Here is a 23,067-nt window from a genome sequence, read left to right as displayed (position 1 = left end):
CCACCACTCCCTTGATATAACATGAACATTTAGTCTGTCTAGACGGTGCTGTTGCTGTGCTGCGGTAGATGCGATAGCCTTTCATCGCCAGACAAATGCACAACTGTGATTTGTTTAACTCATCACAGATTCCTCTGGTTCTCGAGCTGAGTGCAGGGACGATAACGAGCACATTTTTCTCCTTGATTTGACAAAAGACAGCTCAAGCTCTACACTGGCTTCTGCAGCAGTTTATTAATTTTTTCAGCACAGAACAACAATTGTACATTTTGTGCTAATCACAAAAAGAACAGGAGGAATAATTGTGCTGTGCTTAAAATGCCTAAACTCAATGCTAATGAGCACTGTACTGTTGATTTACATGAAATGTGAACCTATACTTCAACTAGCTTTGTGTAAAAAGCTCAGCAGACAAGGAAAACATTTATGTGAAGTAGCATTAACACATAGTACATGGAGAAACTTGGATTTAATGAATGCCCACTATTTTGTGTAATGAGCATGAGCTGGAAACCATGACAACAATGGCACCTACAGACCACTTTTCTGATGTTTCCCTGGGCTGTCATCGGCTTTTGCTGTAACGTCACACTGAGCAAACACTTAATTTTGACTTCTATCCACACAAATGAGGCGTACTTTTTGCTGAAGCTCAAAGCGCTCTTCTTTTGCATTTTGACATCTTGTTATTGTGGACAGAGTTGCCTCCAACTTGCCTTGCATGATTGTAGGAATTTCTGCACTCTCATTTGGACGTTGATGGTTTCTTTAAATGGAGGAAAAAATGTCTATTTAAAAAGATATCCTGGCTTGTCGAGGCCTGTATCATCCTTCAGTTCCTTCCCTGCCTCCCTCTTGCTTTCGGTCTCCACTTCTCACATAGTAAACACCAGTGGGCTTACAGCCAAATATGAGAGATGTTGACACGATTACTTTGGGACTTGTTGAACATATCTGAAGGACCTCCTCATGGATGTCAGCAAAGACAAATTGGGTTTGACTTCTCATTTAAGGGATGAAAGTTGTCTTAGTGAGGTGTTCAACCTCTGACCACTCAAATAGGTGGCTGCAATGACAATTTCCTCTTACTCTTACCGTGTGCAGAAGCCTTTTGCGTTGGTAGTGCGCAGCGACTGCCTGGCTGTCACTACAGAAGCTCTCAGCCCTCTGTTGCAGGGTGCTCTCTGTGTCTGACGCGGCATTAAAGCCGGAGGTGGATTTCCCGCGACACTGCAGCCGACCGGACATGGTGTCCGGAGAGCAGTTCAGCAGGAACACAGCGCTGGGTTCCCCGATCTGAGACACAACACGGGAGGAGAAAAGTCAGCTTTTAAAGAGTTTCTGTATTCTGTCAGTCAGCTACGGCAAATTAATCTTTCTGCTTGTTTCATGAGTGATGCACAAATCATCAATTTGAACACCTGAATCAATTTTATTGAGTGTCCTTCTTGTCAAACATCATTTTGGCACATTTCTTAGTCTTGCATTTACGCTTAGTCACATTTAATTCTCATCTATCACACTGGCCGTGCTGCATGACTCCTCTGAATCCCTTTACTTTGCGCTCCTTTGCGTGAATACAGGAGAACATCTTTAATTCATCTTTCTGACCACATGTCTGCTGTGTGTTCCGGCACTCTGGTGCTCTTGCCTTGGCCTCGTACTCCTCCGCTTGTCTCAGGTCTCTGGGGAAGCCGCTGACCACAAGACCTTTTCCCTGCCGTACAGACGACGCCACGGCGTCACACAGCAGCTCCAGCAGTGTGTCCTGGTGAACACACACAGCAAATGTTTTACATCATATCTGTATATCTGCGGGTCATTTTTCTCCTTCAGCCCCCTTCTTAGTTACTCAGTCCTGCAAGAATTCCAACTGATAACTAAACGTACTTAAGAGTCAACCAAGAATTCCCCTTGGAATCAGCAGCATGCAACATGCAGGTCGCTGACAAAGTGACAAACACATTGTCACATACTGAGATCTGACTTTAGGATTTGTCTGAATGGTGGAAGGAGGAAGCTTTGACTCAAAACTTCACCTGGTGCTTGAATTTATTTTGTTCACCAGTTAATTTACATGAGCAATTGTGCAAAGGTCATTGTAGACAAAAATAGGAAATCGTCAAACGATCCTAATGGAACTGATAACAATCAGGTGAACAACATGAGGCGCTTAGCTATGGTGATCTAAAACTCCTTTTCTGGGCTTCTCTGCAAACTTGCTCGGGAAGTTTCTACACCAGCTTTTATTCTGGAAGCCCCCTGCTGATGCTGAGTGGCATTTACCAAAAGAGGAAGCAGGCATGCACAAAATATTTATGTGCACATCAAATCACCAATAAAACTACGAAACGGAACATTTCACATTCACTGTACATCGAGGCCTTCTGAAAGAGCTCTTCTGTTGCATCAGTGGGAATGTCTCTGTGAAGTACCTTTTTACCTCTTTGATGCTGCTTTTAGTTTGATGATTTATTTAAATTCTCTGGGTTTTGTTTTCTCATCTAGTTTGCATGTTATTTGCCTTAGTTCAACTGTACTTATAGGTGTTATCTGATAATATTCTGGTGGATTCTCCCCTTAGCTTCTTCGTAGAGCTTTTCCTAATTTGGTGTTTCCTGCCTTACCCCCAGACATCCTCAGTTGCCTTTTTACTTTCACCACGTTACCACCTGTCCCTTGTATCATTACTCACCTGCATCCACTCATCCAATCAGCCCTCTCAGTATATATGTTCCTTGCTTTGCATGGTTTCTTGCCAGATTGTTGTCACAGCTCTACCATGTGTACCAGTCCTGTTTCTGCTCCTGATTTTTGTATCTTGTTGTTTTTATTTCTAAGTTTAATACTTTGCAAGCTAAAATGACTCAGCTTCTAGCTAGTGCTGCCAGTGGTGTCTGAAGTATTGCAACAACAAATTAAGTACCACAAAAGGCATCCCATAAGCTGTCCACATAAGAAATGAATGACAGAACTGCATATCCTGTCTGCACGAAGTGGATATTTGGCAAAGTGGCACCTGATAAATGAGTTGTGTTGAATAAGTGCTGATAAACACAAGGAAACCTTAATTAAATAACATTTGCCAGGGAAATGGGGCTAAATTGTGCTACACTGCTTTTTTTGTTGTTGTTGCTTAATCCCTGTGCATTCTGTGACTTAAACAGAAAAGCCTATTTAAATGCCACTGAAAATTAAATTCTGGTAACCTGACACCATAATCTGTTGGCTAAACAGTTTAGAGATTTAATTTGTGTGTAGCCCATACAAATTCAAGGGTGAAGGCTGTTTAGCAACAACAGCTTTAATTAAAATATTTTTCTAATATTTGCATGGATAGAGAGTGTTCAGACCAGGTTCTGTTCAGTGCCAGACAGATGCAATCCTAACAGGTATGTCAGGTTAGAAGAGGTTCAGATGGCTTTCATAAGTGGCTAAAGTTTAATAACGCTGGCTAAACTTCAGAATTACTAATTAATTGCTTGCATCCTGCTCGATATAACATGTACTGGCTACCATATATTGGCTTTGTGCCTGTCACTCATGTAACCAGGATGACTCAAAGCCTCGGCACCTGTTCTGTCTGTGTGCTGTAGCTTCATTGTTTAATGGTACAGAGGTGCAGAGCTTGCTCATTACATCCTAACACCCCTCAATTCTACAGATGTAGGTGTTATTTTGAAATTTTGCTGCATAATGACTTAAACAGAACAACAGCCATGTACTCATCACATGCATAAATCCATATACCATATAGAAGCAAAGACATGGGCACTGCAACTTTAACCATAGCTGTGTGAAAAATCATTTTAAAGCCTTGATTTTAGCATTTTGGGTTGTTTTTGGAGCCAAAAGTGACATCAATTTAATGAGGGGGAGTCGCAGTGAAATGATGTGGATACTAATGATCTCCCCTTCTCATTAACACACTCATTAAATCGCTAACATTTGGCATTTATTGTACAAATGCCATGATTGCAAAAAGTCCTTTTTTTATATTTCTTACTTTTTTATCTTTTTGAAGTGTAAATTCTACACAAGTCAAGTTTAATGTCACCTCCAGACCACGATTTAACTCTCATTATATTTAACTAATGAAGCTAATTTTGTACTGATAATAGGTTAATTACGCATTATTGAGACAACTCATTATATTTAGATAATGAAGCTCATTTTGCACTGATAATAGGTTCATTTTGCCATTGTCTCGAGATGACGAGGATTGCTTTGTCGTGATAATGGATAAACATGTCGTTATCTCAAGACAGCGAGACGATTGATCTCAAAAAGGCATCATAATGAGCTGTTCCTCAGCTTTTGCAACTTTTCAAATCATATATAGTATACATCAGAAGTCAATTCCTTAGTGCCCAAATATGCAATACCACTCATGACCACCAGGTGCCTGCTCCAAAAGACGTCCGAAAAACTTCAACAAACATGAAATATCAGATCAATACATTTTCCCCACTAGTCACCATGGTGTCACTAGTTAGAGTCACTCTTTCTGATTAGTGTGCTGGTGCTAATTTTCAAAATCATTCTACAATCAAACTGATGCTGCGCCTCAAAATACTGGTTTTGTTAAATGAGGTTTCAAGCTCTGACATGTGACTGATGTCAATTTCAAGACGCTACCAAAACCCGCGTTCTTGAAACTGTCACTGAATTATTGAAAGATGTCTTCTCTAAGACACCGATGGTCGCGTATAAGCCTGATCTAACTGGGATGATAATGGGGGTTTCAGAGGGACTTCCTCTCAGCAACGCTGTGTTTCTTACTTGTTATTAGCTTCAACTTTTAAACCCTCGAAAGAGAACAATGTTCCATCATTAACTTATTGATCATAGAGCTGACCATTACTCTACATCTAGAAACACATCAGGTTTATCCTAAAAGATGTACACCAACAAATACACGGTCTAAATTTTAGTGCTAGGCACCGCAGTGCTGAATGTGTTGGGAAACTCTACTCCTTACATTTCTATTTCTTTAAATCAATACTAATCTCATAGTCCCACATTTTCCTAACATAGCACTTAACTCTTATAATGCTGGCTTTTGTGGTGCCTTGAGTTTGCAGGAGCCAGAAGGCAGAGGCTTCAGCGATCAGGCCCCTCTGTTGTGGGACCAGCTCCCACTTTGGGTTCGGGTCTCTTGTAAAATTAGACCAAAAACTTCTCCTCTTTGACAAGGCTTACAGCAAAGCCTGAGTAAACCATTTCAGATGATGATTCCTTGCTCCTGTTCTCTCTTCTTTCTTGGAGGTCCTTTAACTTAACTAAACATTCATGGAATTGCATATTCTCAGGACTTTTTTTTCAGTGCTTTTACCTTGTTTCAGGTTTTATTTCTTGCAAATAAGTTTTTTTTTTACAATCTTTTGTAGTTTGAACTGACTTGGTTTCTTTTTTTATTTTCATGCCTGAATTTATGTGATTGTTGTGCCTGCAACTTTTTTCCCTCGTTGCTGTCAGTTTTGTGTGACTTTATTCTGCATGCTTACAGAAAAGGTGCTGTACAAATGAAATGAATCCTTGTTTCTACTGTTATTTTGCATGATTTTGCTGTATGGTTGGTACCATACCACAGCATTCTTTGCTCCCTCTCCCTCATCTACATCTTATTGTATGTACAGAAAATTGGTCACATTATGTTGGAATGAGAGCACCATCTTGTTAGGACCTCTGCAGAGATGGAAAAAGGGAAAAGGAGGGACCTTACCAGGAGTGGCACCGCTGAATGCAACACCTGATAATTATTAAGTGAGAATTGGGCTGAAATCTGGAACCCTCTCTCTTTTCTTTTGTTTGGTGATTGGTTATGATGAGTAGAAATGGACTGAGGTATGATTTTGGAGGCTGATTGTACTGTCTGAGAGTAGAAACACTATCAAGTTAGAATTCAGTGTCGTGCATGAAGACACCCTCAGAGGGAGCGGGAATACAGTATGGCAACCAAACACACCGAGACATGACAGTTTCCAGCTCCACCCTGTTCTCCAGATGTGATCAATTCTTGCTCCAAAAAATAGAAAACTAGTTCAAGTGCTAAACTTAACAGTTGGAAACAGGAAATAAATGGGTGAAAGCATTGTGGTTGCTACTTTTTAGCACTGAGCTATTTGAACTTGATACAAAAGACACATGACCTCAACTCCCTACAACAAAAATGAAATGTGCCTGCTTCAATGAGTTGAAGGGTGCAACGTTTACTTCTCTTCAACTCTGTTTCAAACACTGCTCACAGTTTTATAGACTAACATCAGGATGACTTTGAGGAGGATATAATCATGTCTGTGTTACTGAATATCAATGCATCATTCATTGGAAAAGTATCTGTCATCATTTTAGCTTCAACCACATAGACGTTACATTAGCTTGGGGCTAAAGTAAAACAGAGGCCTCAGAGGTGTGCTGGTGCTGTCTCTGCTTTGTTCAGAACATGATTGTGTGGATAACTGCTCTCCACTATGTGCTGGTTGATGCTCCCTTGGTTTTTACTGTCTAATGATTATGCTTAAAGTGCCTCCAGCTCTGAAGCCCTTAGAAAGTTTATTAATCTCCTGGTTGTTTGAAAAGTGTTTTATGATGCTTTATTGCTGCTGGGCATTTTGGACTGAGCTGCTTTGTGGTAGATTGTCATGTTTTTGGTTGTATTGTGTGGATATCTCGTGTCTCCCTTCAAGCGTTTTGTCTCTAGCAGAGGGTTAGATTATATGCTGTGTGTGTGTGTGTATACATAAAAAACTACCTCTCTGAATTATCTGTTTGTTCTGCAGTTGAGGTAACATCAAGCAGTTATTTACCGACGTATATTCGAAGCACTAGAGCTGCAGCTAAGTAAGGTTATGTGATTGCTTTCTATGCAATTGTATTGTCCATATGACAACATAAACCGCAGAGATCCCGTTAATGCTGCATTTAGCTACTCTAATCTCAAACTATCTGTAGTTTATCATTTCTTTTCATAAGAGCAGTGCATCTTGAGTAATCTTGACCATTTCAAAGCACAGCTGAGTGTAATTGTTGCAAAAACTAAACTGTTCAGTTTAGTCTTACATCACTGGAGAGCAAACTCAATTGTTTGTTTTTAAGCTGAGTTGTAATTGTTTCCTATCCTCCTTCCAACAGCACCACCCACTGCCACCTCCCAAATTACCAGAACGTTCCATGAAATGTTGAGTACGATGACCTTAATGAAAAATTGTTTTAGATGGTGTAAGGTTTAGTTACCTGATAAACTAGAAAACTGAGATTACAATGTATTCCCCACATTCTTTTCAGTGGAGTTGCTGAGCTTAATGTGAGCTGCTTGATAGATGCAGTGGTCGATTAAATTTGGTCAGCTTTTGTCTGATTTTTATGGTGAGTTTTAGCATTTATCTTATGATTACTTTTTATTGAATTTTCTAGAATGTACATACAGAACACATATTGTGTGCTTTTTGTATTTGTAGAGATTTTCCACTGAGTTTATATTCTGCAAAACATAGATTTGTCTTCACTGGATCAGAAACTGTGCTGCTTGAGTGATTTTTCTCTTCATACTGCTGACTCTTTTCAACACATTTTATGATGATGAAGTCGAAAGAGGAGCTGTTTACAAATGGAAAGGACTAATTGAGCTTTCCAAAAGGACACAAAATCCCAGATGAATTGAATAAAACAACAAAAAACGCTATGCATGTTGACCAGGAGCAAGACGGAGAATGAGGAGGAAGTTTTAAACATTTCTTGCTTTCATACTGACGGAGCTGGCAAAGAAAATGGACAAGACATGCGTACGATTGCAGTGTCTTTCAGCAGACAGGAAAGCATTTTAACAATCCCGCTGATAACGGAGCTGGCTTCCTACATAAGTGCAAGGTTAAAAAGCAAGTATATTCTTGGTCTAAAACCCTGAAATTGAGTCTTCAATTCATCCTTCTTCTCCATTCATGTTCCTGATGATGTCAACTTTACACATTTCAACTGTTGAATTTGTGACAAACTCTTGTAAAGAGGAAGAAGGGTAAGTGTTAATCTATGATCCCTGCAAGAGCTCGCTGGTTTGAAAGACATACTTTTTGTAACTTGTATCTACTTCCCTCCAATTTAAGATTCTTTGCTTGTCAACTGAGCTCCCACCCGCACATGATTATGATGAGGAGTTAAAAATACATGGTTCTGGTTAGAATAAATGTTTAAAGGTTGGTATACGTGTTTGAAAATGCTACAGTTACAAAAATCTATGATTATGGCTTATTCATGTGATCTGAACCCTCCCCAACAAAGAACAACATTCTAGGAATATGCCACCATCTTGCAACATACAAACACAGACTACATTTTGGACAAGTGGACAGTTGTAGTCATTGTATTATTTCTGTAATGCATACATTGATTTAAAAGATCAGCAGCTAGACGCTCATTAACTGCTGAAAAGGCCGACACGATAAACTTCAAGACAAAAACTTGCAGAATGAGGGATCGGGGGAAACAGTGGTTTATATTCCTATATTATTCCAGGCATGTAGTTTTGTTTGACAGGCGATGCCTCAAATCAGGGGCAGAAAACATGCACAGGAAAACTCTACTTTTGTTACTTTGTAACAGACTGGACATGTAGGACACCTCACATCAGGGAAACCTCACAGCTGTTCCTGTGTGACAGTCTGCGTGCAGACTTATCGCTCACATGTGGAAAGACAGGACATGATTCACAGTGAATAATGAATTGCATCGTCTGTGTTGCCAGGCAACAGAGCGGTAACAAGTCAAACTCCGTGTATCATCGTTACAGTTTTGCACTCACCAGTGAGCCAGAGCATTTTATCTCACTGGAAGATAAAACCCCTCACCTCTGATGTTCTGCTTTAAACTAGGAGAGGTGCACTTCAGTAAACCCTCTGTGGGATTATTCATTCTTCTTTAAATCACTGTCCTTCATTTTCTCTGTATATTACCGTCTCAGTCATTAAAAGAAAAAAACATTTAGCTGTTCTCACGTTGGAGAACACATGGGGCATGGCATTAATGTGCCGTAAGAGGCTTAGACAGCTGAGCTTTGCTAGGAAGTGGTCAGGTTTCTCCACCCAGTCAACAAAGTTAAAGTAAATCTGTGCGTGGGAGGTTTTTATTTAGCCTTCAATCTGTTCAGCGCATCACTTTTTTTAATCTTGTGGCGATAGGCAGACTCGGTTGGTCTTTTTATTCTTCCTACTTTATTGTTTGTGTTCATGTGAGATAAAAGAAATCAGTCCAATATAATCATCAAATTTAAAGTATCTTGTAAGAAATCTTGTAGAATGTTTGTGGATTTTTTTGTCTTATTCAAGGTAAGGTTTTATTTTCATTGTAAGTTTACACTAATTTGTCTCTGCAGCGACTTTGAAACAAGTCAAAACGGAATGTATTCTGTTCGGTACGTCTCCACTGTCTCGCACTTTTGCTAAAAAACTCGGTCATCCTGTACCCTTCTTTTAAAACACACATAAAAAATCTTGGTGTGATGTTCGACTGCAGGCTAAAATTTGACAAACGGATTAGTTCTGTGGTCAGAACTAGCTTCTTCCAACTCCGTCTCTTGGCCAATGTGAAGCCTTTTCTTAGGACCTTGAGAAAGCAATCCATGCTTTTATTAGCTCGAGACTGGAGTATTGCAATGCCCTGTATGTTGGCCTCTCCCAGTCTTCTATTGGACTAGTTGGATTCAACTGGTACAAAACGCTGCTCCCCGATTTTTAACCAGTACGCCCAGACACAAGCATATCTCCCCTGTCCTTTCGTCGCTCCACTGGCTTCTAGTCCGTTTTAGAATTGATTTTAAACTTTTGATGTTTGTTTTTATGAATGAAGGTCAGTTTGAAGAGATAACTCAAGGGATGAAAAGAAAAGAAAAGAATGAATAAAGCTGAAACCCAAATAGTATGGAGGCATGGAGTAATCAACAGTTTCTGAGGAAAAACAAAAGCTCACACTGATGGCCTGGATGCCCACAGATGGCAACAGTTGGTAGTCTTTTTCTGCAGATTTGTCCACATTCTTGTTTGTTTTATAGAAATAAATGGATTAAACAGATGTTATACCAGAAGATCTTGTGTGAAAACAGCAGTTTAAAGATTTTTGCATAATTTTAGCTCAGAACAGAAGAAATCATGTGGATCTTTTATTTAGCTGTGCTGCAGAATACGTTTGAGTCAAGCAGTAAGAATTCCAATGAAATCTTATTGCAAAGAAGGAAAATATCTCATATAATCTTTAGTAGCTTTGTAGCTCAAATGTGTCATGATCAGCAGGTTTTTTTGGGGGGGGTTCGGGATGTGTGAGGCTGTCTTATTGTGCACAATTGTCAAAGTCACAAAATACACTTTTAAGCAGCATGTGCACATTTTCACTGAGCCATTGGCATCCAATGAGCCCCCTGCAGTGCTGAATTACAGTCATTCAGAACTATGTTTAATGGTTCAGAATGACTTCAAGTTATTTCATTAGCAAGATTTTTTGTTTTTTGCACAGCTCTTTAATCTTTTTTGAGCAAAATCTAATAAATCTTCTGTCTTAAATGTACCTATTTATAAAGTTTCCCTTCACAGCAAAGTGCACATAAAAATCACAAGTTTTGACTTGTTGTTCAAGATCCTGAACATTAGGCATTGGCCTCAAGAAAATTTACTAAAAAAATTAATTTTTTAACTCATATCCACTATTTGTATCATTTTCAGATTAAATAGTTGTATTAACTGTATTATAATTTAACTGTATTAAATGACAAAGAGAGATAAACAGATTTTTCCTGTTTTATCACCCTAACCCTTAAACAAAGCTGTGCTATGTGCAGTCTTAATAGAACAAACACCACATTTAATGAGCAGACTGTCCCAGGCGCCACCAGGTGAGTGGCAGGGAGCCAAATTGTTAATCTTTAAAAAACGATAACTGACGTGAAGTTTTGTTCCAAGTGGCTTAATTTACCTTAAACACATGGATTATGCTGTTTTAAAAGGTGCTATTAAAGTAAATGTCGGAGACTATTTTCAGTAATTAATTAATACACAATCATTGCTCAGGTCTGTGTTTTCTGGCAGCAGGGCGATGAATGTGGGATTGGCTCGAAATAAATTGACTGCTGTGCTCCTTGTGACAACAGAACATGTCATGCAGTGTGACTGACTCACTGAGGGTTTGTTTTTGACAATTATAGGGCTTTGATGAGCAGGCTACATCAGGCTTTGTACGCACAACTTTCAATGGAATTCGTTGAAAAGAAGAAAATGTAGAAAATCTTCAAGATTTTGCCTTTGATGGTAAATAAACGTTGTTTTTGCTCAATAATTCTCCGAGGACAAATGAAGTTCATCTTCGGTGTGATCTGACAAACTGAGAATGCACTAGCAGAGAGAAAGAATAAACAACATTCAATCAATATTTGTCACTCATTCAGGTTTACTGCACACAATATGCTGGCTGAACACACACACACACACACACACACGGACAGCTTTGAACATGTGTAGCTGGGATGACTGTGTGTGTGAGTGAGGGCAGAGAGTGTTTTGATGTGAAATGTCACAGACTGGCAGCACAGTTCAGTTATAAAGCTTCCTGACCACCACTGCTGAGTTACCGACCAGCAGCAGAGTGAATCACTGCTCAGTCTGTGCTGCTTCAATCACAGAAGTGGATGCTGACAAAATAAATGAGGCGAGGAAGCTCAGCTATTTGTCACCTTGATAATGTGGTTAAAGTCTCATTTGGGCGATGTTAATATGTCAAGGAAAGATGGGTATTAAAATATTTGCTCTGCTCCTTCATCACCTACAGCAGGAAGTAGAACAGTTAAGAACAATGAGCCAGTTTTAAGTCGCTGGTGGATGATCACATGCTTAATCTTAACATTAAAGGACAGTGTGGGTGTGCTGAGTGGCTGCCTGACATCTCATGGATCTTTCCAACCTTGATGACCTACCAGAACGTGCTGTTTTGACTAATATTGTTCAAACATATCTTTCTGCTGTTGTACTATTCTACTTTAGTTTGTATCTATATTTCTAGGTTGTTGCAGGTTGCTCAGTTATCAAATAAAGAGTGATGCTGTTCAGTTTTATTGAGGTGAATACAAACAGATATGTACAGTTTCAGCTTTTCTCATTGGCACCATCGTATGCGATCTTTAAAAGATTAGAAGGTTATCTCTTGAGCTTTGCTCTTCCTTTTTGTTTTGCCTGGACACCATTCTTTCAGTCTCCTGTGTGTCCATCTGAAGCTTTTAATTTCACCTACTGTGTGGTTCGTTTGGGGTTAGGAAAAGAAGCCGTTTTACAAACTCTGGCTGTTCCTCATCAAGCATCATGTGACGAGATCAGACAGATCACACACACACTCCAGTAAAATCTTTACTCACATTCATCTGTAGGTACTGTTTCAAAGAGGACTGAATGTTTGCTTATGCAGATACAGTATTTAGAGTTTTACTGAAAACTGACATTTAAAGAGGAACCATCTTTGTTCATCACTTACTTCTAGAATTGAAATATTAATCAACTTGTAGTTTGAGGAGATACAATTTAAAGCAACAACATTTTAAGTTTTCCTGTAGAAAAGCCAAACCAGGCATAATAATTACTTAAATTCTGTGAACAATCTAAGAACACCACTCAGCTTTCTGAGCTAAATTCTTCATCTAAACAAATGTCTTTTAAAGATGTTTTACTCTTAAATAACAATCAAATTAAACCATCCTTAACAGGATAAGTACAGCAAGCTTTTGATCTGGTGTTGTGGATAAATGGAGCTGCATCCAGCTTCATTATGAAGATTCTTAAATGAACGCTGGCAGCTACTGTATTTGGGCACTCAGGAATGCATTATCTCTATCTCTAAAAAATATTAATTCAGAATTTTGGCTAAATCATAGCACAGAAAGAGCACTTTTGACACTTGGCATGAATCTTGTTGTGGTCTCAGATCTCTTTGTACTTTAATTGTTAGATCTCGGTGCTGCTTTTGGCACCACTGGTCTCATTCTATCATTCAGACTGGAACATGTTATTGGGATTACATAAACTGCACTCAGCTGGTCATATTTCTCCGATAGATTCCCACATGGAGTGCCACAGAGTTCTGTAATAGTATACTTCTACCTCTTACATCTGCTTCACTTAGGCAATATAATTCTGAAACTCTGCATAGGTCACTGTACTGATGATACCCAGTTTTTCTAAATATCTGACCCTGAATAACTCAGATATGCAGCCATAAAGTTACACAAAACCATTACCATGGCCTGCTGTCCCGCTATGAGGAACCTACCGCAGGCTGTGTGAGGTTTCACACTATGGTGAGCTTATTAACATCACCACAGTGACATTTAAAGAGTCCCTGCATGCTGCATGACATCCACAAGCAGATTGTCCAGTGTTTATAAGGATGATAAATGAAGCCGATTCTGCCTTCATGAGCATGTTTGTATTCTCTGACTGTCTGGATATGTGAATAATTTATCTAGTTTACACAATGTGTCAGGGAAATTGTTTCCAGCTCCTATACATAAGCTTAGACAGACATGTCATCCCTGTCTTCTAAACTGTTTACAGCTGTACAATCTCTGTGAAACACGGTTTTTGGCGCTCTTGGCTTTGTGATATTGCTGCTTCAGTCTTGCCTCTCTGGTTTACTGAATTAGTCCTTTTGGCAGGAAAATACTTTACTTAGTATCTGAATATCTGCTCAGACTGGAAGCTGCTCAGTGACAAAAGTCTCTTCAGTAGTAAAAAAGAAAAACTACCTTTTTTCTTTTTTATAATAATCTTTCAGATCTTGTTTTGTTTTCTGCTCATACCTTTTCACCAGTCCTCCCACAGATCAACCTGTGTGTAGGTCTTCCACAACATCTTTATTTTTGATTTTACGTTCAGCCACGGGACATTTTTTTGCTCTCACTGCTTATTGTGAATACCTCCATTCTTATATCAGTTCCAGACAAGCCGCTCGCTGATGTAATCTTCAGATATAATGTAATTTCCACAGAAAGGCTGTTTTGTTTTGATAAATTAGTAAATTATGCAGCTGAAAATGGGCGCACCACGTGCCCATATTTCTTAAGGTCTGAGCTTGTCTTTTTTTGTACTACTTGCAGAATGCCATCAGAACTTGGGGTAAAAGATGACTGTGGTCATGAATATCAATCATGGATGAAAATTGTGTGGATTCAGCTCCACTGCTGTACTGAAACATGAAACACCATTTGTTAGTTGAACCCTAAAGATAGAGTAGTGTACCAAACCGACCTCGGGCAGCTTCTCTCCTCTCTCCAGAACGTCCCGCAGGTGGCGCCCTCTTTCATTGTGACACTGCAGCTCGCTACACAAAAGGTCGCCCAGGGTGACGCGACGCAGGCCGAACCGCTCCTCCATCCGCTCACACTGGAGAGCCTTACCTGAGGCTGGACCACCTGTACATACAGACAAAGCGATCTGTCAGTATCCCCACAGCAAAGAGAAAAGAGAAAATTGGGGGAGTGGAGACAATGGAGACGGATAGCGAGTGTGTAGGAGAGTGCTCAGTCTACATGTGGATATTTATCAGAGGAAAAAGGTGTGTGGGAGAGGAAACTGATAACAAGTGAGAGGATGAACTGTCTGTATGTGTGTTTTCACAGGTCTGATTCATTGCCAGGGGCCTGGAGCCTGGTTATCACAGATAATTATCATTCTTCCCTCTAACTGAATTTACCTGTCTGCTGCTTACTTTAACAGCACAGACCACGCACACACCCTCAAGCGCACACAAAGCCTAGCCCCAAACAAAAAACACAATACAATAAATAACACTGTCGTCCTTTTAGCCCTCTTTCTATGGACCAAATTTGAACAAATACTGTCATCTTCAAATTAAAGCCTAAGGCTACATGGCGAAATGTATGAGGACATATCATTCAGGTTCAAGGTTCAAGGTTCAACAGTCCCCTGCTATAACAGCTTCCACACTTCTGCTTTCAGGTGTTTTATACATTTTCAAACCTGATTGCAAGAATCTTCTTCCATTCAGCAATAAATTATGGAAAGACTGGGTGAAATGTATGTAAGCTGTGTACTCATAAACACTACATAGTTTTTTAAAGATTAACATAATGGCAAATTCAATCATTTATAATAAAGGTCAAAGAATTCATCTCACAAGCGCTTTTTTAAAAATTTCATATCTAAAACCTTAGCAATAAAGATTTCAGGGGAAAAGTGCTGTCAAAGGATTTTTGGACACTCGTGACCTTATTTCGACAGCGAGTAGACAAGAGGGTGCAGCATAGGACCCCAGGCTGGGACTCAAACCAGGGCTGGATGCGTCGAAGAAATACAGCCTCTGTGCATGGGATGCCTGCTCAACCAGTTGAGCTATGCAGCGACCTGGTCTGTCAAAGTTTTAAGAAAACTGTCAGATTTTAGGAGGCTATTTTCACCTGAGGTTTAGGTTTTAAAACACTTCTTCACAGAAACCACAGATTCATCATGGACAAAAGATTATGATTAAATCTTTCAGCCCTGTTCCAGTTAGAGGACAACCAGTCTTTACCTGAGACACAGCCCTTAAGTACAAATGGAGTATCAATGGAGCGCGACCATTTGGAGGGAGTAGAGCTGCTGCTATATGGCTTAAAGCAAAAGGGGAATAATAATGTTTCTTTAAACACTTGCAACATGCTACAATTTCAATTTAACTTAAGGTCAGAAAACAGTCCGTGTCAGACTGCTGCACTGTGAGCAGGGTGATGGCAGGTGAACTGCGTGGCCACAAAGCCGTGACAAACAGTGATTCATCAAAAGCTGCCTTGAGCCAAGTAATAAAACTCAGGATGTGCTTCATATTCATCAATATTCTCCCGCAGTTTGAGTGCCGCTGCCCTCTGCTCACATGCATAAGCAAACGCCCTCATCTCCATTTCCTCAGAGAACAAGGAGAGACATAAGCCAGACTTAGTTCACTCAGGGACGACTGAAAAGAAATCGGGAGCGATTATGGATTAATCTATTGTACATTAAACACAAAGGAACTGATTTAACCTATTTGGACAGTCAATGGGTCACCGGTGAGCCAGTTAAACTTATTCTGAGCAGCTTTCCATGGACAAGACATAAATGTCTAAATCTATGTCAGTCTGGGAAAGCCACACATGATCAGATAAGCAAGATTTTCCACAACTACACTGTTCAGTGGGTCAGTCATCTGTGAGAATCATTCTCACTCACTGCTGGTTTCTGCACCAAAATGACCTTTTGAGGTTGAAGCAACAAAACCACTTGGTTACAGTGAGGAAGTCGTCATGGTTTGGTGTAAAACTGAGGCCCAGTCTCACAAGAAAAGATATTATATGAAGAATTATCTGCATGAGAACATACTAGTGTCAGTCTATGGTTAAGAGTTGAGATATGGCCACGGATTACTAGGCTGTTATTTTGTATAGGACAGCGTAAGAGTCGTGTGATGGAGTATAAAACCCAGGAGTTTTAAAATGAGTACGTTGTAAAAGCGTGTACTTTTCAAACCCTAACCACATACATAACTGTACTTTTAACTCCTAACACTAACCATTCTCGGGTGAGATTTAAACATAAACAGGAAAAGGGTCAGGAAAAGGTAGTACTATACTTTTTTTTGTAGGTATTACACAACTTTGTTAGGAGTTCAAGTAGGTTTCTTATAGAGTGACATATCAAGCTGAGCATCCATGGTTGAGATTATATTCATCCTGTAGCAGTTTACTCTGGCTGTCTGGAGCCAAATGCATAAAACTCTGTGCAGTTTCATGACTAAATTGATGTAGAATGACAAAAGCAGAAATATGCATAACAGTTTTGAAATGCTGTACACATGCTTGAGCCTAATGTTTAAACCATCTTTACCACGAGTGACTGTGGATGTGCCCCTAATTTATCATTTGTATAGAAAAACGTTAATGGCCCCATAGCCAAACAGACACGACAATGAAAGCAACAACAAAGAAGCTCAACATTTCTTTGGTCTGCTAATAAAAACTGCTGAATGGAAAAAAGTAACAGGGGAAACAAACTCTGCAGAGGTTAAAAACGAGAGGCAAATAAGGCAGCCTCAGGCCTACGGTGTAACCAGTTTCTCACACAGCTCAAGAGGAACAAAAGAAACGTATCGATAAATACTCAGACTAACTTAAAGTGCCCTTAGCAGCCATCCTGACAAAACATCTGATGTAAAAAATCACAATAAAACCAAAGAGCAAGCTCAATTAAGCTGTCTGTTTAGTTTAATTTGTATTCAGGCCTAAGATGCTCTGACATAGAGATGTCATGATACTATTGATGATGAAAGAATGGAATATAGATGTAAAGGTTGATAATACACGCTGTTAAAATCAAAACATTATTGACTGCAAATTCGGGTTTTTGTACAATTGTCACAATTCCTTAGCTCCTATTTTTAGTAAATAAAAGCTTGAGAGTCGGACAATTTGTTGAGGTTCGGCAGGCGTTTGCACCCAGCTGCTGGTTTCATTCAGCTAGGCGGAGGCTCAGATTTGAGAAGCTCAAACCATCCCACAATGTGTGAACAGCACTGTCACAGCACTGTCCATGATAGGAGCCAAAGTGACAGATGGAATAAATTAGAGCGAGATGGCACACAGAGATGAGGACTAGAGATGTTACATGAGGCAAAGAAGGCAGAGGGCTGTATCTAGAGTGAAAATCGCCAAAGTAATCTAATTTGTGTATTCTGCCCTTCTACATTTTAATTTCCTCAAAGTCTCAGAAGGTGATCTAAATGAGTCTAAATGAAAAATGGCTGACAGCTGAGAAAAGCTTCTCACTTCTACTAATTGAGATGTGCCAGTTAAACGCCTCTTAATGCGCAGAAAGTATCCAATTAAAACCTGATATTGAAATGTTTCTCCGAACAGCAATGAGGTCTTTCATTTTTGAATGCCAGTATTCACAAAGCTGAGGACACTTTGGGGATTGTTCTCCACTGACGCTGCATTCATAACTATGGATGATGAATGTTATCTGTACAAATCATGACTTAATGTTTGGAGATCACCCAGCTTTGGATGTGTGGTTTCTGACATTTCCAAATGTTAAGTAAGATTAAGATTTCAAACTCCTGGGTGCAGTCTGAGTAGAGCTTTGGTGAGATAAGCTAATAGGAAGGGCTGGGAATCAAACTCCAATAAAAAAAAAAATGGTGTAAAATTAGAAAAACTAAACACTGTGAAAATCAAGTTTAAAAAATTGTCTTGACTGTCTATCTGGGGTGCAAGTTTGCTCAGCGGGCTGCTGGAAAATTGGGCCAAAAAGCACACTTTGTATTAAAATAGGGAAGGAAAGAAATTCAACTTAAAATTGGGCTTGATAAAACTGGCCAATAATGTGTAGTTACTGGGCCCCTGGAGGGATGAGTGATGGAGGAACGATTTAATATGATTGGATCTTTCAATTAGTTTCACATATCCCTTCTTTGTGGCCAATTAACTAAGACTCATGTGGGTCCGTCTCAGTCCCGTTTACTGTCAGTCAGTAAGATAGAGCACAGATGCACTGACTTCAAATAAAACAAAAAAGAAGGTGCTGGAGGCAGGTGCATTATTGTGCCCAAAGTTCCAAACTTTCATGTTGCTGCTGCTGCTGCTGGGTGAAAGTGGAGATTTGGAGGTGACATGGGTGAGACACACAGCTGAGACCAGGGCAGAAGACAGCGAGCACAGCCCCAGATTTAAAGCTGGCCCAAAGCAACAAACCCCTCCTCATCAAAGAATGGCGAGTGAGTGGATATGTGAGTTATTAGTTTGTTTATGCAGCTATAAACGAAAAGTATTCAAGCCAAAACCTTGTTAGACTACTAATAATTTGTGTATTTGGCATCTTTTCTTCTCTTTTCAAATCTCTTTTGTTCAAATGACTTGTAAATGTTTTTTTATTGCTCTATAGGTAGTATAACTTTATTCCATGTTTAACAGACTCCTGGTGGATCCAAACGGCACTGGATCAATAACTTTTTAACTTTCATATCAGATATATATGGTTTCTACATCAAGAAAGCTTCGACTGCAGTTCATTGATTCTACTCAAGGGCTCAGGTGAGGCGATTACTTTACCTGAGAAGAGCAGACAAGTGTTTTCTAATTCTGAAAGAGTTTTAACGGCTCATTTCCTGATGTGCTCTGCATGCATGAGAGTCTCCAAAGACACAGAGAAATGCTTTGTCTAGAGAGTAGGCTGACCAGGAACTATTTCCCAGGTCGACTTTATGACCCAGTCCACCCCGAATGAGCAGTGAATTACTCTAAATCATTCTCATTATTAAATAATTCACTGATGTTTAGTCAAACCTGTCCTGCCAACGGCTAAATGTTCATCTTTATCTAGTAGCTTCGATGCTCTGATCCAAACGAAGCCAAAGCGAGAACAAAATAAAATCAAGGAGGGAGTCTGTGTGACGAGGCATGCAGTTGTGGATGTCACGGGGCCGTCTGGTAAATTATGCATGTAATCTGAACAGCAAAACGAAATCTAGCATGCTTTTTAGTTTCCCCCAATACAAGCTGCTCATCAGTTTGAAATAAAACCCTCACATCCACACACTGGAAGGCTTATTTACATTTTTTAATCGATGAACTACATGAATTGACTAAACCATTATATGAGCTAGGTCTGTAATATAATTAGGTCTGTAAGTCACAGAGGAAGAAACAGCATCGTCGTATGATGGTTTCTGATTGTTTCATGGTGTCTTTAACATAAAGAAATGACGATTTCAGGGCAACCTTTCCCACCATTTTTGTAACAGTATGTGAAGAAAAATGATATAGGATAAAACTTCTCTTTCAGCTTTAAATCAAAGCAGTTTTGACAACTTAATGTCTACTGAACAAGAGGTGTAAGTAACACCTAGAGATTCGGAAAGAAAGTAGAAACTGTGGGTTGAAGAGCAGAGAAACGTGCTGGTTTCGAGCTTTTTGGAGTTTGAAAATAGGAAGTCACAGCAGGGTAAACTAATGTCCGGCTCCCCTCAGATGAGACAAAGTAGATGACACTTGCAACAAAAGCTGAACTTCCTGTTTTCTGCAGGATGGCAAATGGCTTTAAAGAGATTGAATTGTAATTGTGGCTGCCCTCTCATTATGTGGTTTAAAACCTGCTCAGGGGACACATCTGAGTCTGGATGACAGTTGCTTTATATGCAGGTGACATTTTCCTCCAATTATCTGAAAAGCTCTTTGTCTGGTTCAATGTCTGCGTCTCAAATATTCAGACAAACTGGTGCTAATAAAGATCAGTGGGATTTTTCATGTTAGCTTTAACACCTCACAGCTGTGACACAGAACACACAAACACACACGGAGAGCTGATTAAATGATATTTAAATGACCACATCGTTGGTGTTGCTTCAAAGTTGCATTTGTTCCAGATTTTTCTGATTTTAGTTGTATTTATCGAGGTTGACAGACTGAAATGTAAAGAAATGAGTGAACAGATGTCCATAGGTTTCTTAACTGATGTCTTTAATTGTCTTGTTTTGTTTGGCCAAAATGCATTTTATCACAATTTGCTCAATAGAAAAGATTAATAAAAGCAAACATCTGGCTTGAAAAAGAGACCAAATGTGTCCAGAAAACTTTTAGTTTTCACATCAGATTTTTATCTGTTTCAAAAGTCTTGTTTTGTCCGACCAGCTGTCCAAGAGTCAACGTTCAGTTTAAAGTGACGTAAAACAAACAGAAGAAGCTAATTGTCACATTGCACAGACTGGGAACTGTGACTGTGTTAACAATATCGTTGCTGAATCTTAACTTAAGCTGGTTACACAATTTGATTGACTTCCTTTGATGTTTGTCAGCAGTATAAAAACGCTGTCTTAGATCTGGCTGTTAAAGAGCCGTAATTCAGCTTGGAACCATGAATTATGTGACTGAGATTTAGAGATTTAAACTCCTATTGCATGTGCTCCACCCGTTTATAATCCCTTATTTGATCTGGCAACATGAAAACAGCCCCAAACTGACGAAATAGAACTGTTTTATGCAAATAACTTCAATGGTGCTAGAAACCAACCTTACATAACACAGCTGCATCAGTATAGGATGGACCTTTACGTTTTTCATCTGATGTACAGTACCAGTCATTAAGCTGGGACACACTGAGCAGGGTTACGTGCACAGGTGAGTTGAGATTACAGCTCCACTTTTGCATTTTACTGGACCAAAGTCCTTGTAACAGTTTACATGCACAGAACTGGAATCAGGCTATTTTTCTTTGCGGGTGATCATCGTACCTGTAGCTGAATTCCCTGCACAGATGTTGTCTGTAAGTTTCTTTAATGGTGATTTTGTCAGGTGACGCTGCGGCTATAAAATCAGGATTTTATTAGAGCAGAGCGACACTCACGACATGCTTTATGAGACCAGAAGGCAACACATAGTAACAATGGGTGTCTTTTTATTTCAGCCGCCACACAAAAGAAACAAAAGTATGTGAAAGAGAGCAGCTTTGTCTTAATACACATTTATGCTTTACTGTTTTACAAAAGAATGCAAACAGATGGAACTTTGGAACATCTGCAGAGCCCATTTGAGTCTAGTTGAGAATTTTCATACAGAGAACAAGCATTCACTTCTTTCCCTCCAGAAACAATCCTGAATGCAGACTTTTCATTTGAGCTGAAGTCTGAATGAATGTGTGTGTGTGTGTATGAGGCCAGTTTAATGAGCAGCCCGCTGAACAATCAACAGCTGGTCATTGTAGTCTCATTTTTATCTTGCTAATGAGGCGTGTTGTAGCAGTGCTGAAATATTTGCATGTTTCGTGTGTGTGTGTGTGTGTGTGTTGGGGGTTACATACCCATCATGAAGATGACCTTTGGTTTCTTCTGTTCTGTACAATAACCTGTCGGAAGTGAGAAAATCTCAGTTTAACATGTGGTGCAGAGCAGCAAACGCATCCTTGTACTGCTGTCTTTGTGAGGACACAATTCATTCCCTGCTCTTTTAATTAAATCTTTATCATGACGACGAAAGGCCTTATTCTAAACCTTTCAAACCTGAATCTGACTAGTGGGCGGGACCTGATTAGGTAACTGGGGCTGACGAATTTTACAGGAAATCTGCAGATATACAGAGGCACTGTGCATCACATGAGGACGTTATATCACGTTAATGTTTCTGTTTTTCCATGCCACTGTTGGCCACACAATGCAAAATCTCACCACAGAAAAAATGATTACACCTGGTAGACACAATTCATTTCATGTGTTACGTGCAGCTCATGCAAATCCAGAAGTCAACATGCAAAACAAATGCAGGCTTGTCCTCCTGTCAGTCTCATGCTGCTGCAGGGAGACGTTAGTGCAGCTGATGAGATAAACATCAGATCTGACTGGCAGTAGTGAATCAACAGGCGAGCCTCCCCCGACGTCACCCAATCAATACTGTTGATGCAGAGCGACGCACACACACACAGACACGTATGCTCACAGGGCTGCAGAGGGAGGTTCATTCAGACGCCTGGTCAATAGCATTAAAGCTACATGACACTTGTGGCATTTACAGAGAAGGGACAGTTTGTGCGGTTGTGTTGAAAAGCCGAATGGAGTCAGTCAGCAGCTTATGACGGCAGGAGGAGATATGCTGGTGTATTTTTCTCACAGAGGACATATAAAGGGGAAAGAATGTTACCGTAGTTTCCTCGCCTTTGAAGTGAAAAACCAAAGACTGAATAAACTCACTTTCTGTGGTTCCTTCAGCATAGCCAACTTCCTCCTCTTCCTCAACCTGGAGAAAAACAGAAATTTAAGATTAACAACAGTATAATGTACTATATGTAGAGTATAGTCATATTTTTGGTTTTTATGTATGTTCTTATTTTTAATTTACATTTTTTAAAAACATCTTTAACTATATTACACCCATTTCAAAGGTTATACCTGCTTGTATATTTCACTTCCCGGGCTGTATATGGCTATTCATCATAGAAGAGAAACAATCCCCCACACAGAAGTTGATAATAAACGTCATTATTTCATTCGTACAGTCTCATTCAGAAATAAATTAGCACATTGGTTTAA

General features: G+C 39.6%; 1 protein-coding gene across 1 annotated transcript in view; it reads right to left on the bottom strand.

The window, feature by feature from the left end:
* The window catches only part of ak5 (adenylate kinase 5), an 89,605-nt gene that overhangs the window by 2,535 nt on the left and 64,003 nt on the right, over positions 1 to 23,067 (bottom strand). The window contains exons 9-13 of the mRNA XM_072363976.1: positions 22,729 to 22,774; positions 21,846 to 21,890; positions 14,271 to 14,434; positions 1,652 to 1,768; positions 1,096 to 1,296 (exon numbers count right to left, since the gene is read on the bottom strand). Coding sequence (XP_072220077.1) covers positions 1,096 to 1,296; positions 1,652 to 1,768; positions 14,271 to 14,434; positions 21,846 to 21,890; positions 22,729 to 22,774 — 573 coding nt within the window. The remainder of the gene's footprint in view (positions 1 to 1,095; positions 1,297 to 1,651; positions 1,769 to 14,270; positions 14,435 to 21,845; positions 21,891 to 22,728; positions 22,775 to 23,067) is intronic.

This window comes from Leuresthes tenuis, unplaced genomic scaffold (assembly GCF_036924035.1).
Source record: "Leuresthes tenuis unplaced genomic scaffold, fLeuTen1.0.hap1 SCAF_14, whole genome shotgun sequence".
Taxonomy (NCBI): domain Eukaryota; kingdom Metazoa; phylum Chordata; class Actinopteri; order Atheriniformes; family Atherinopsidae; genus Leuresthes; species Leuresthes tenuis.
The sequence above is the reverse complement of the archived record's forward strand: the minus strand, read 5'-3'. Positions and strand labels throughout refer to the sequence as shown.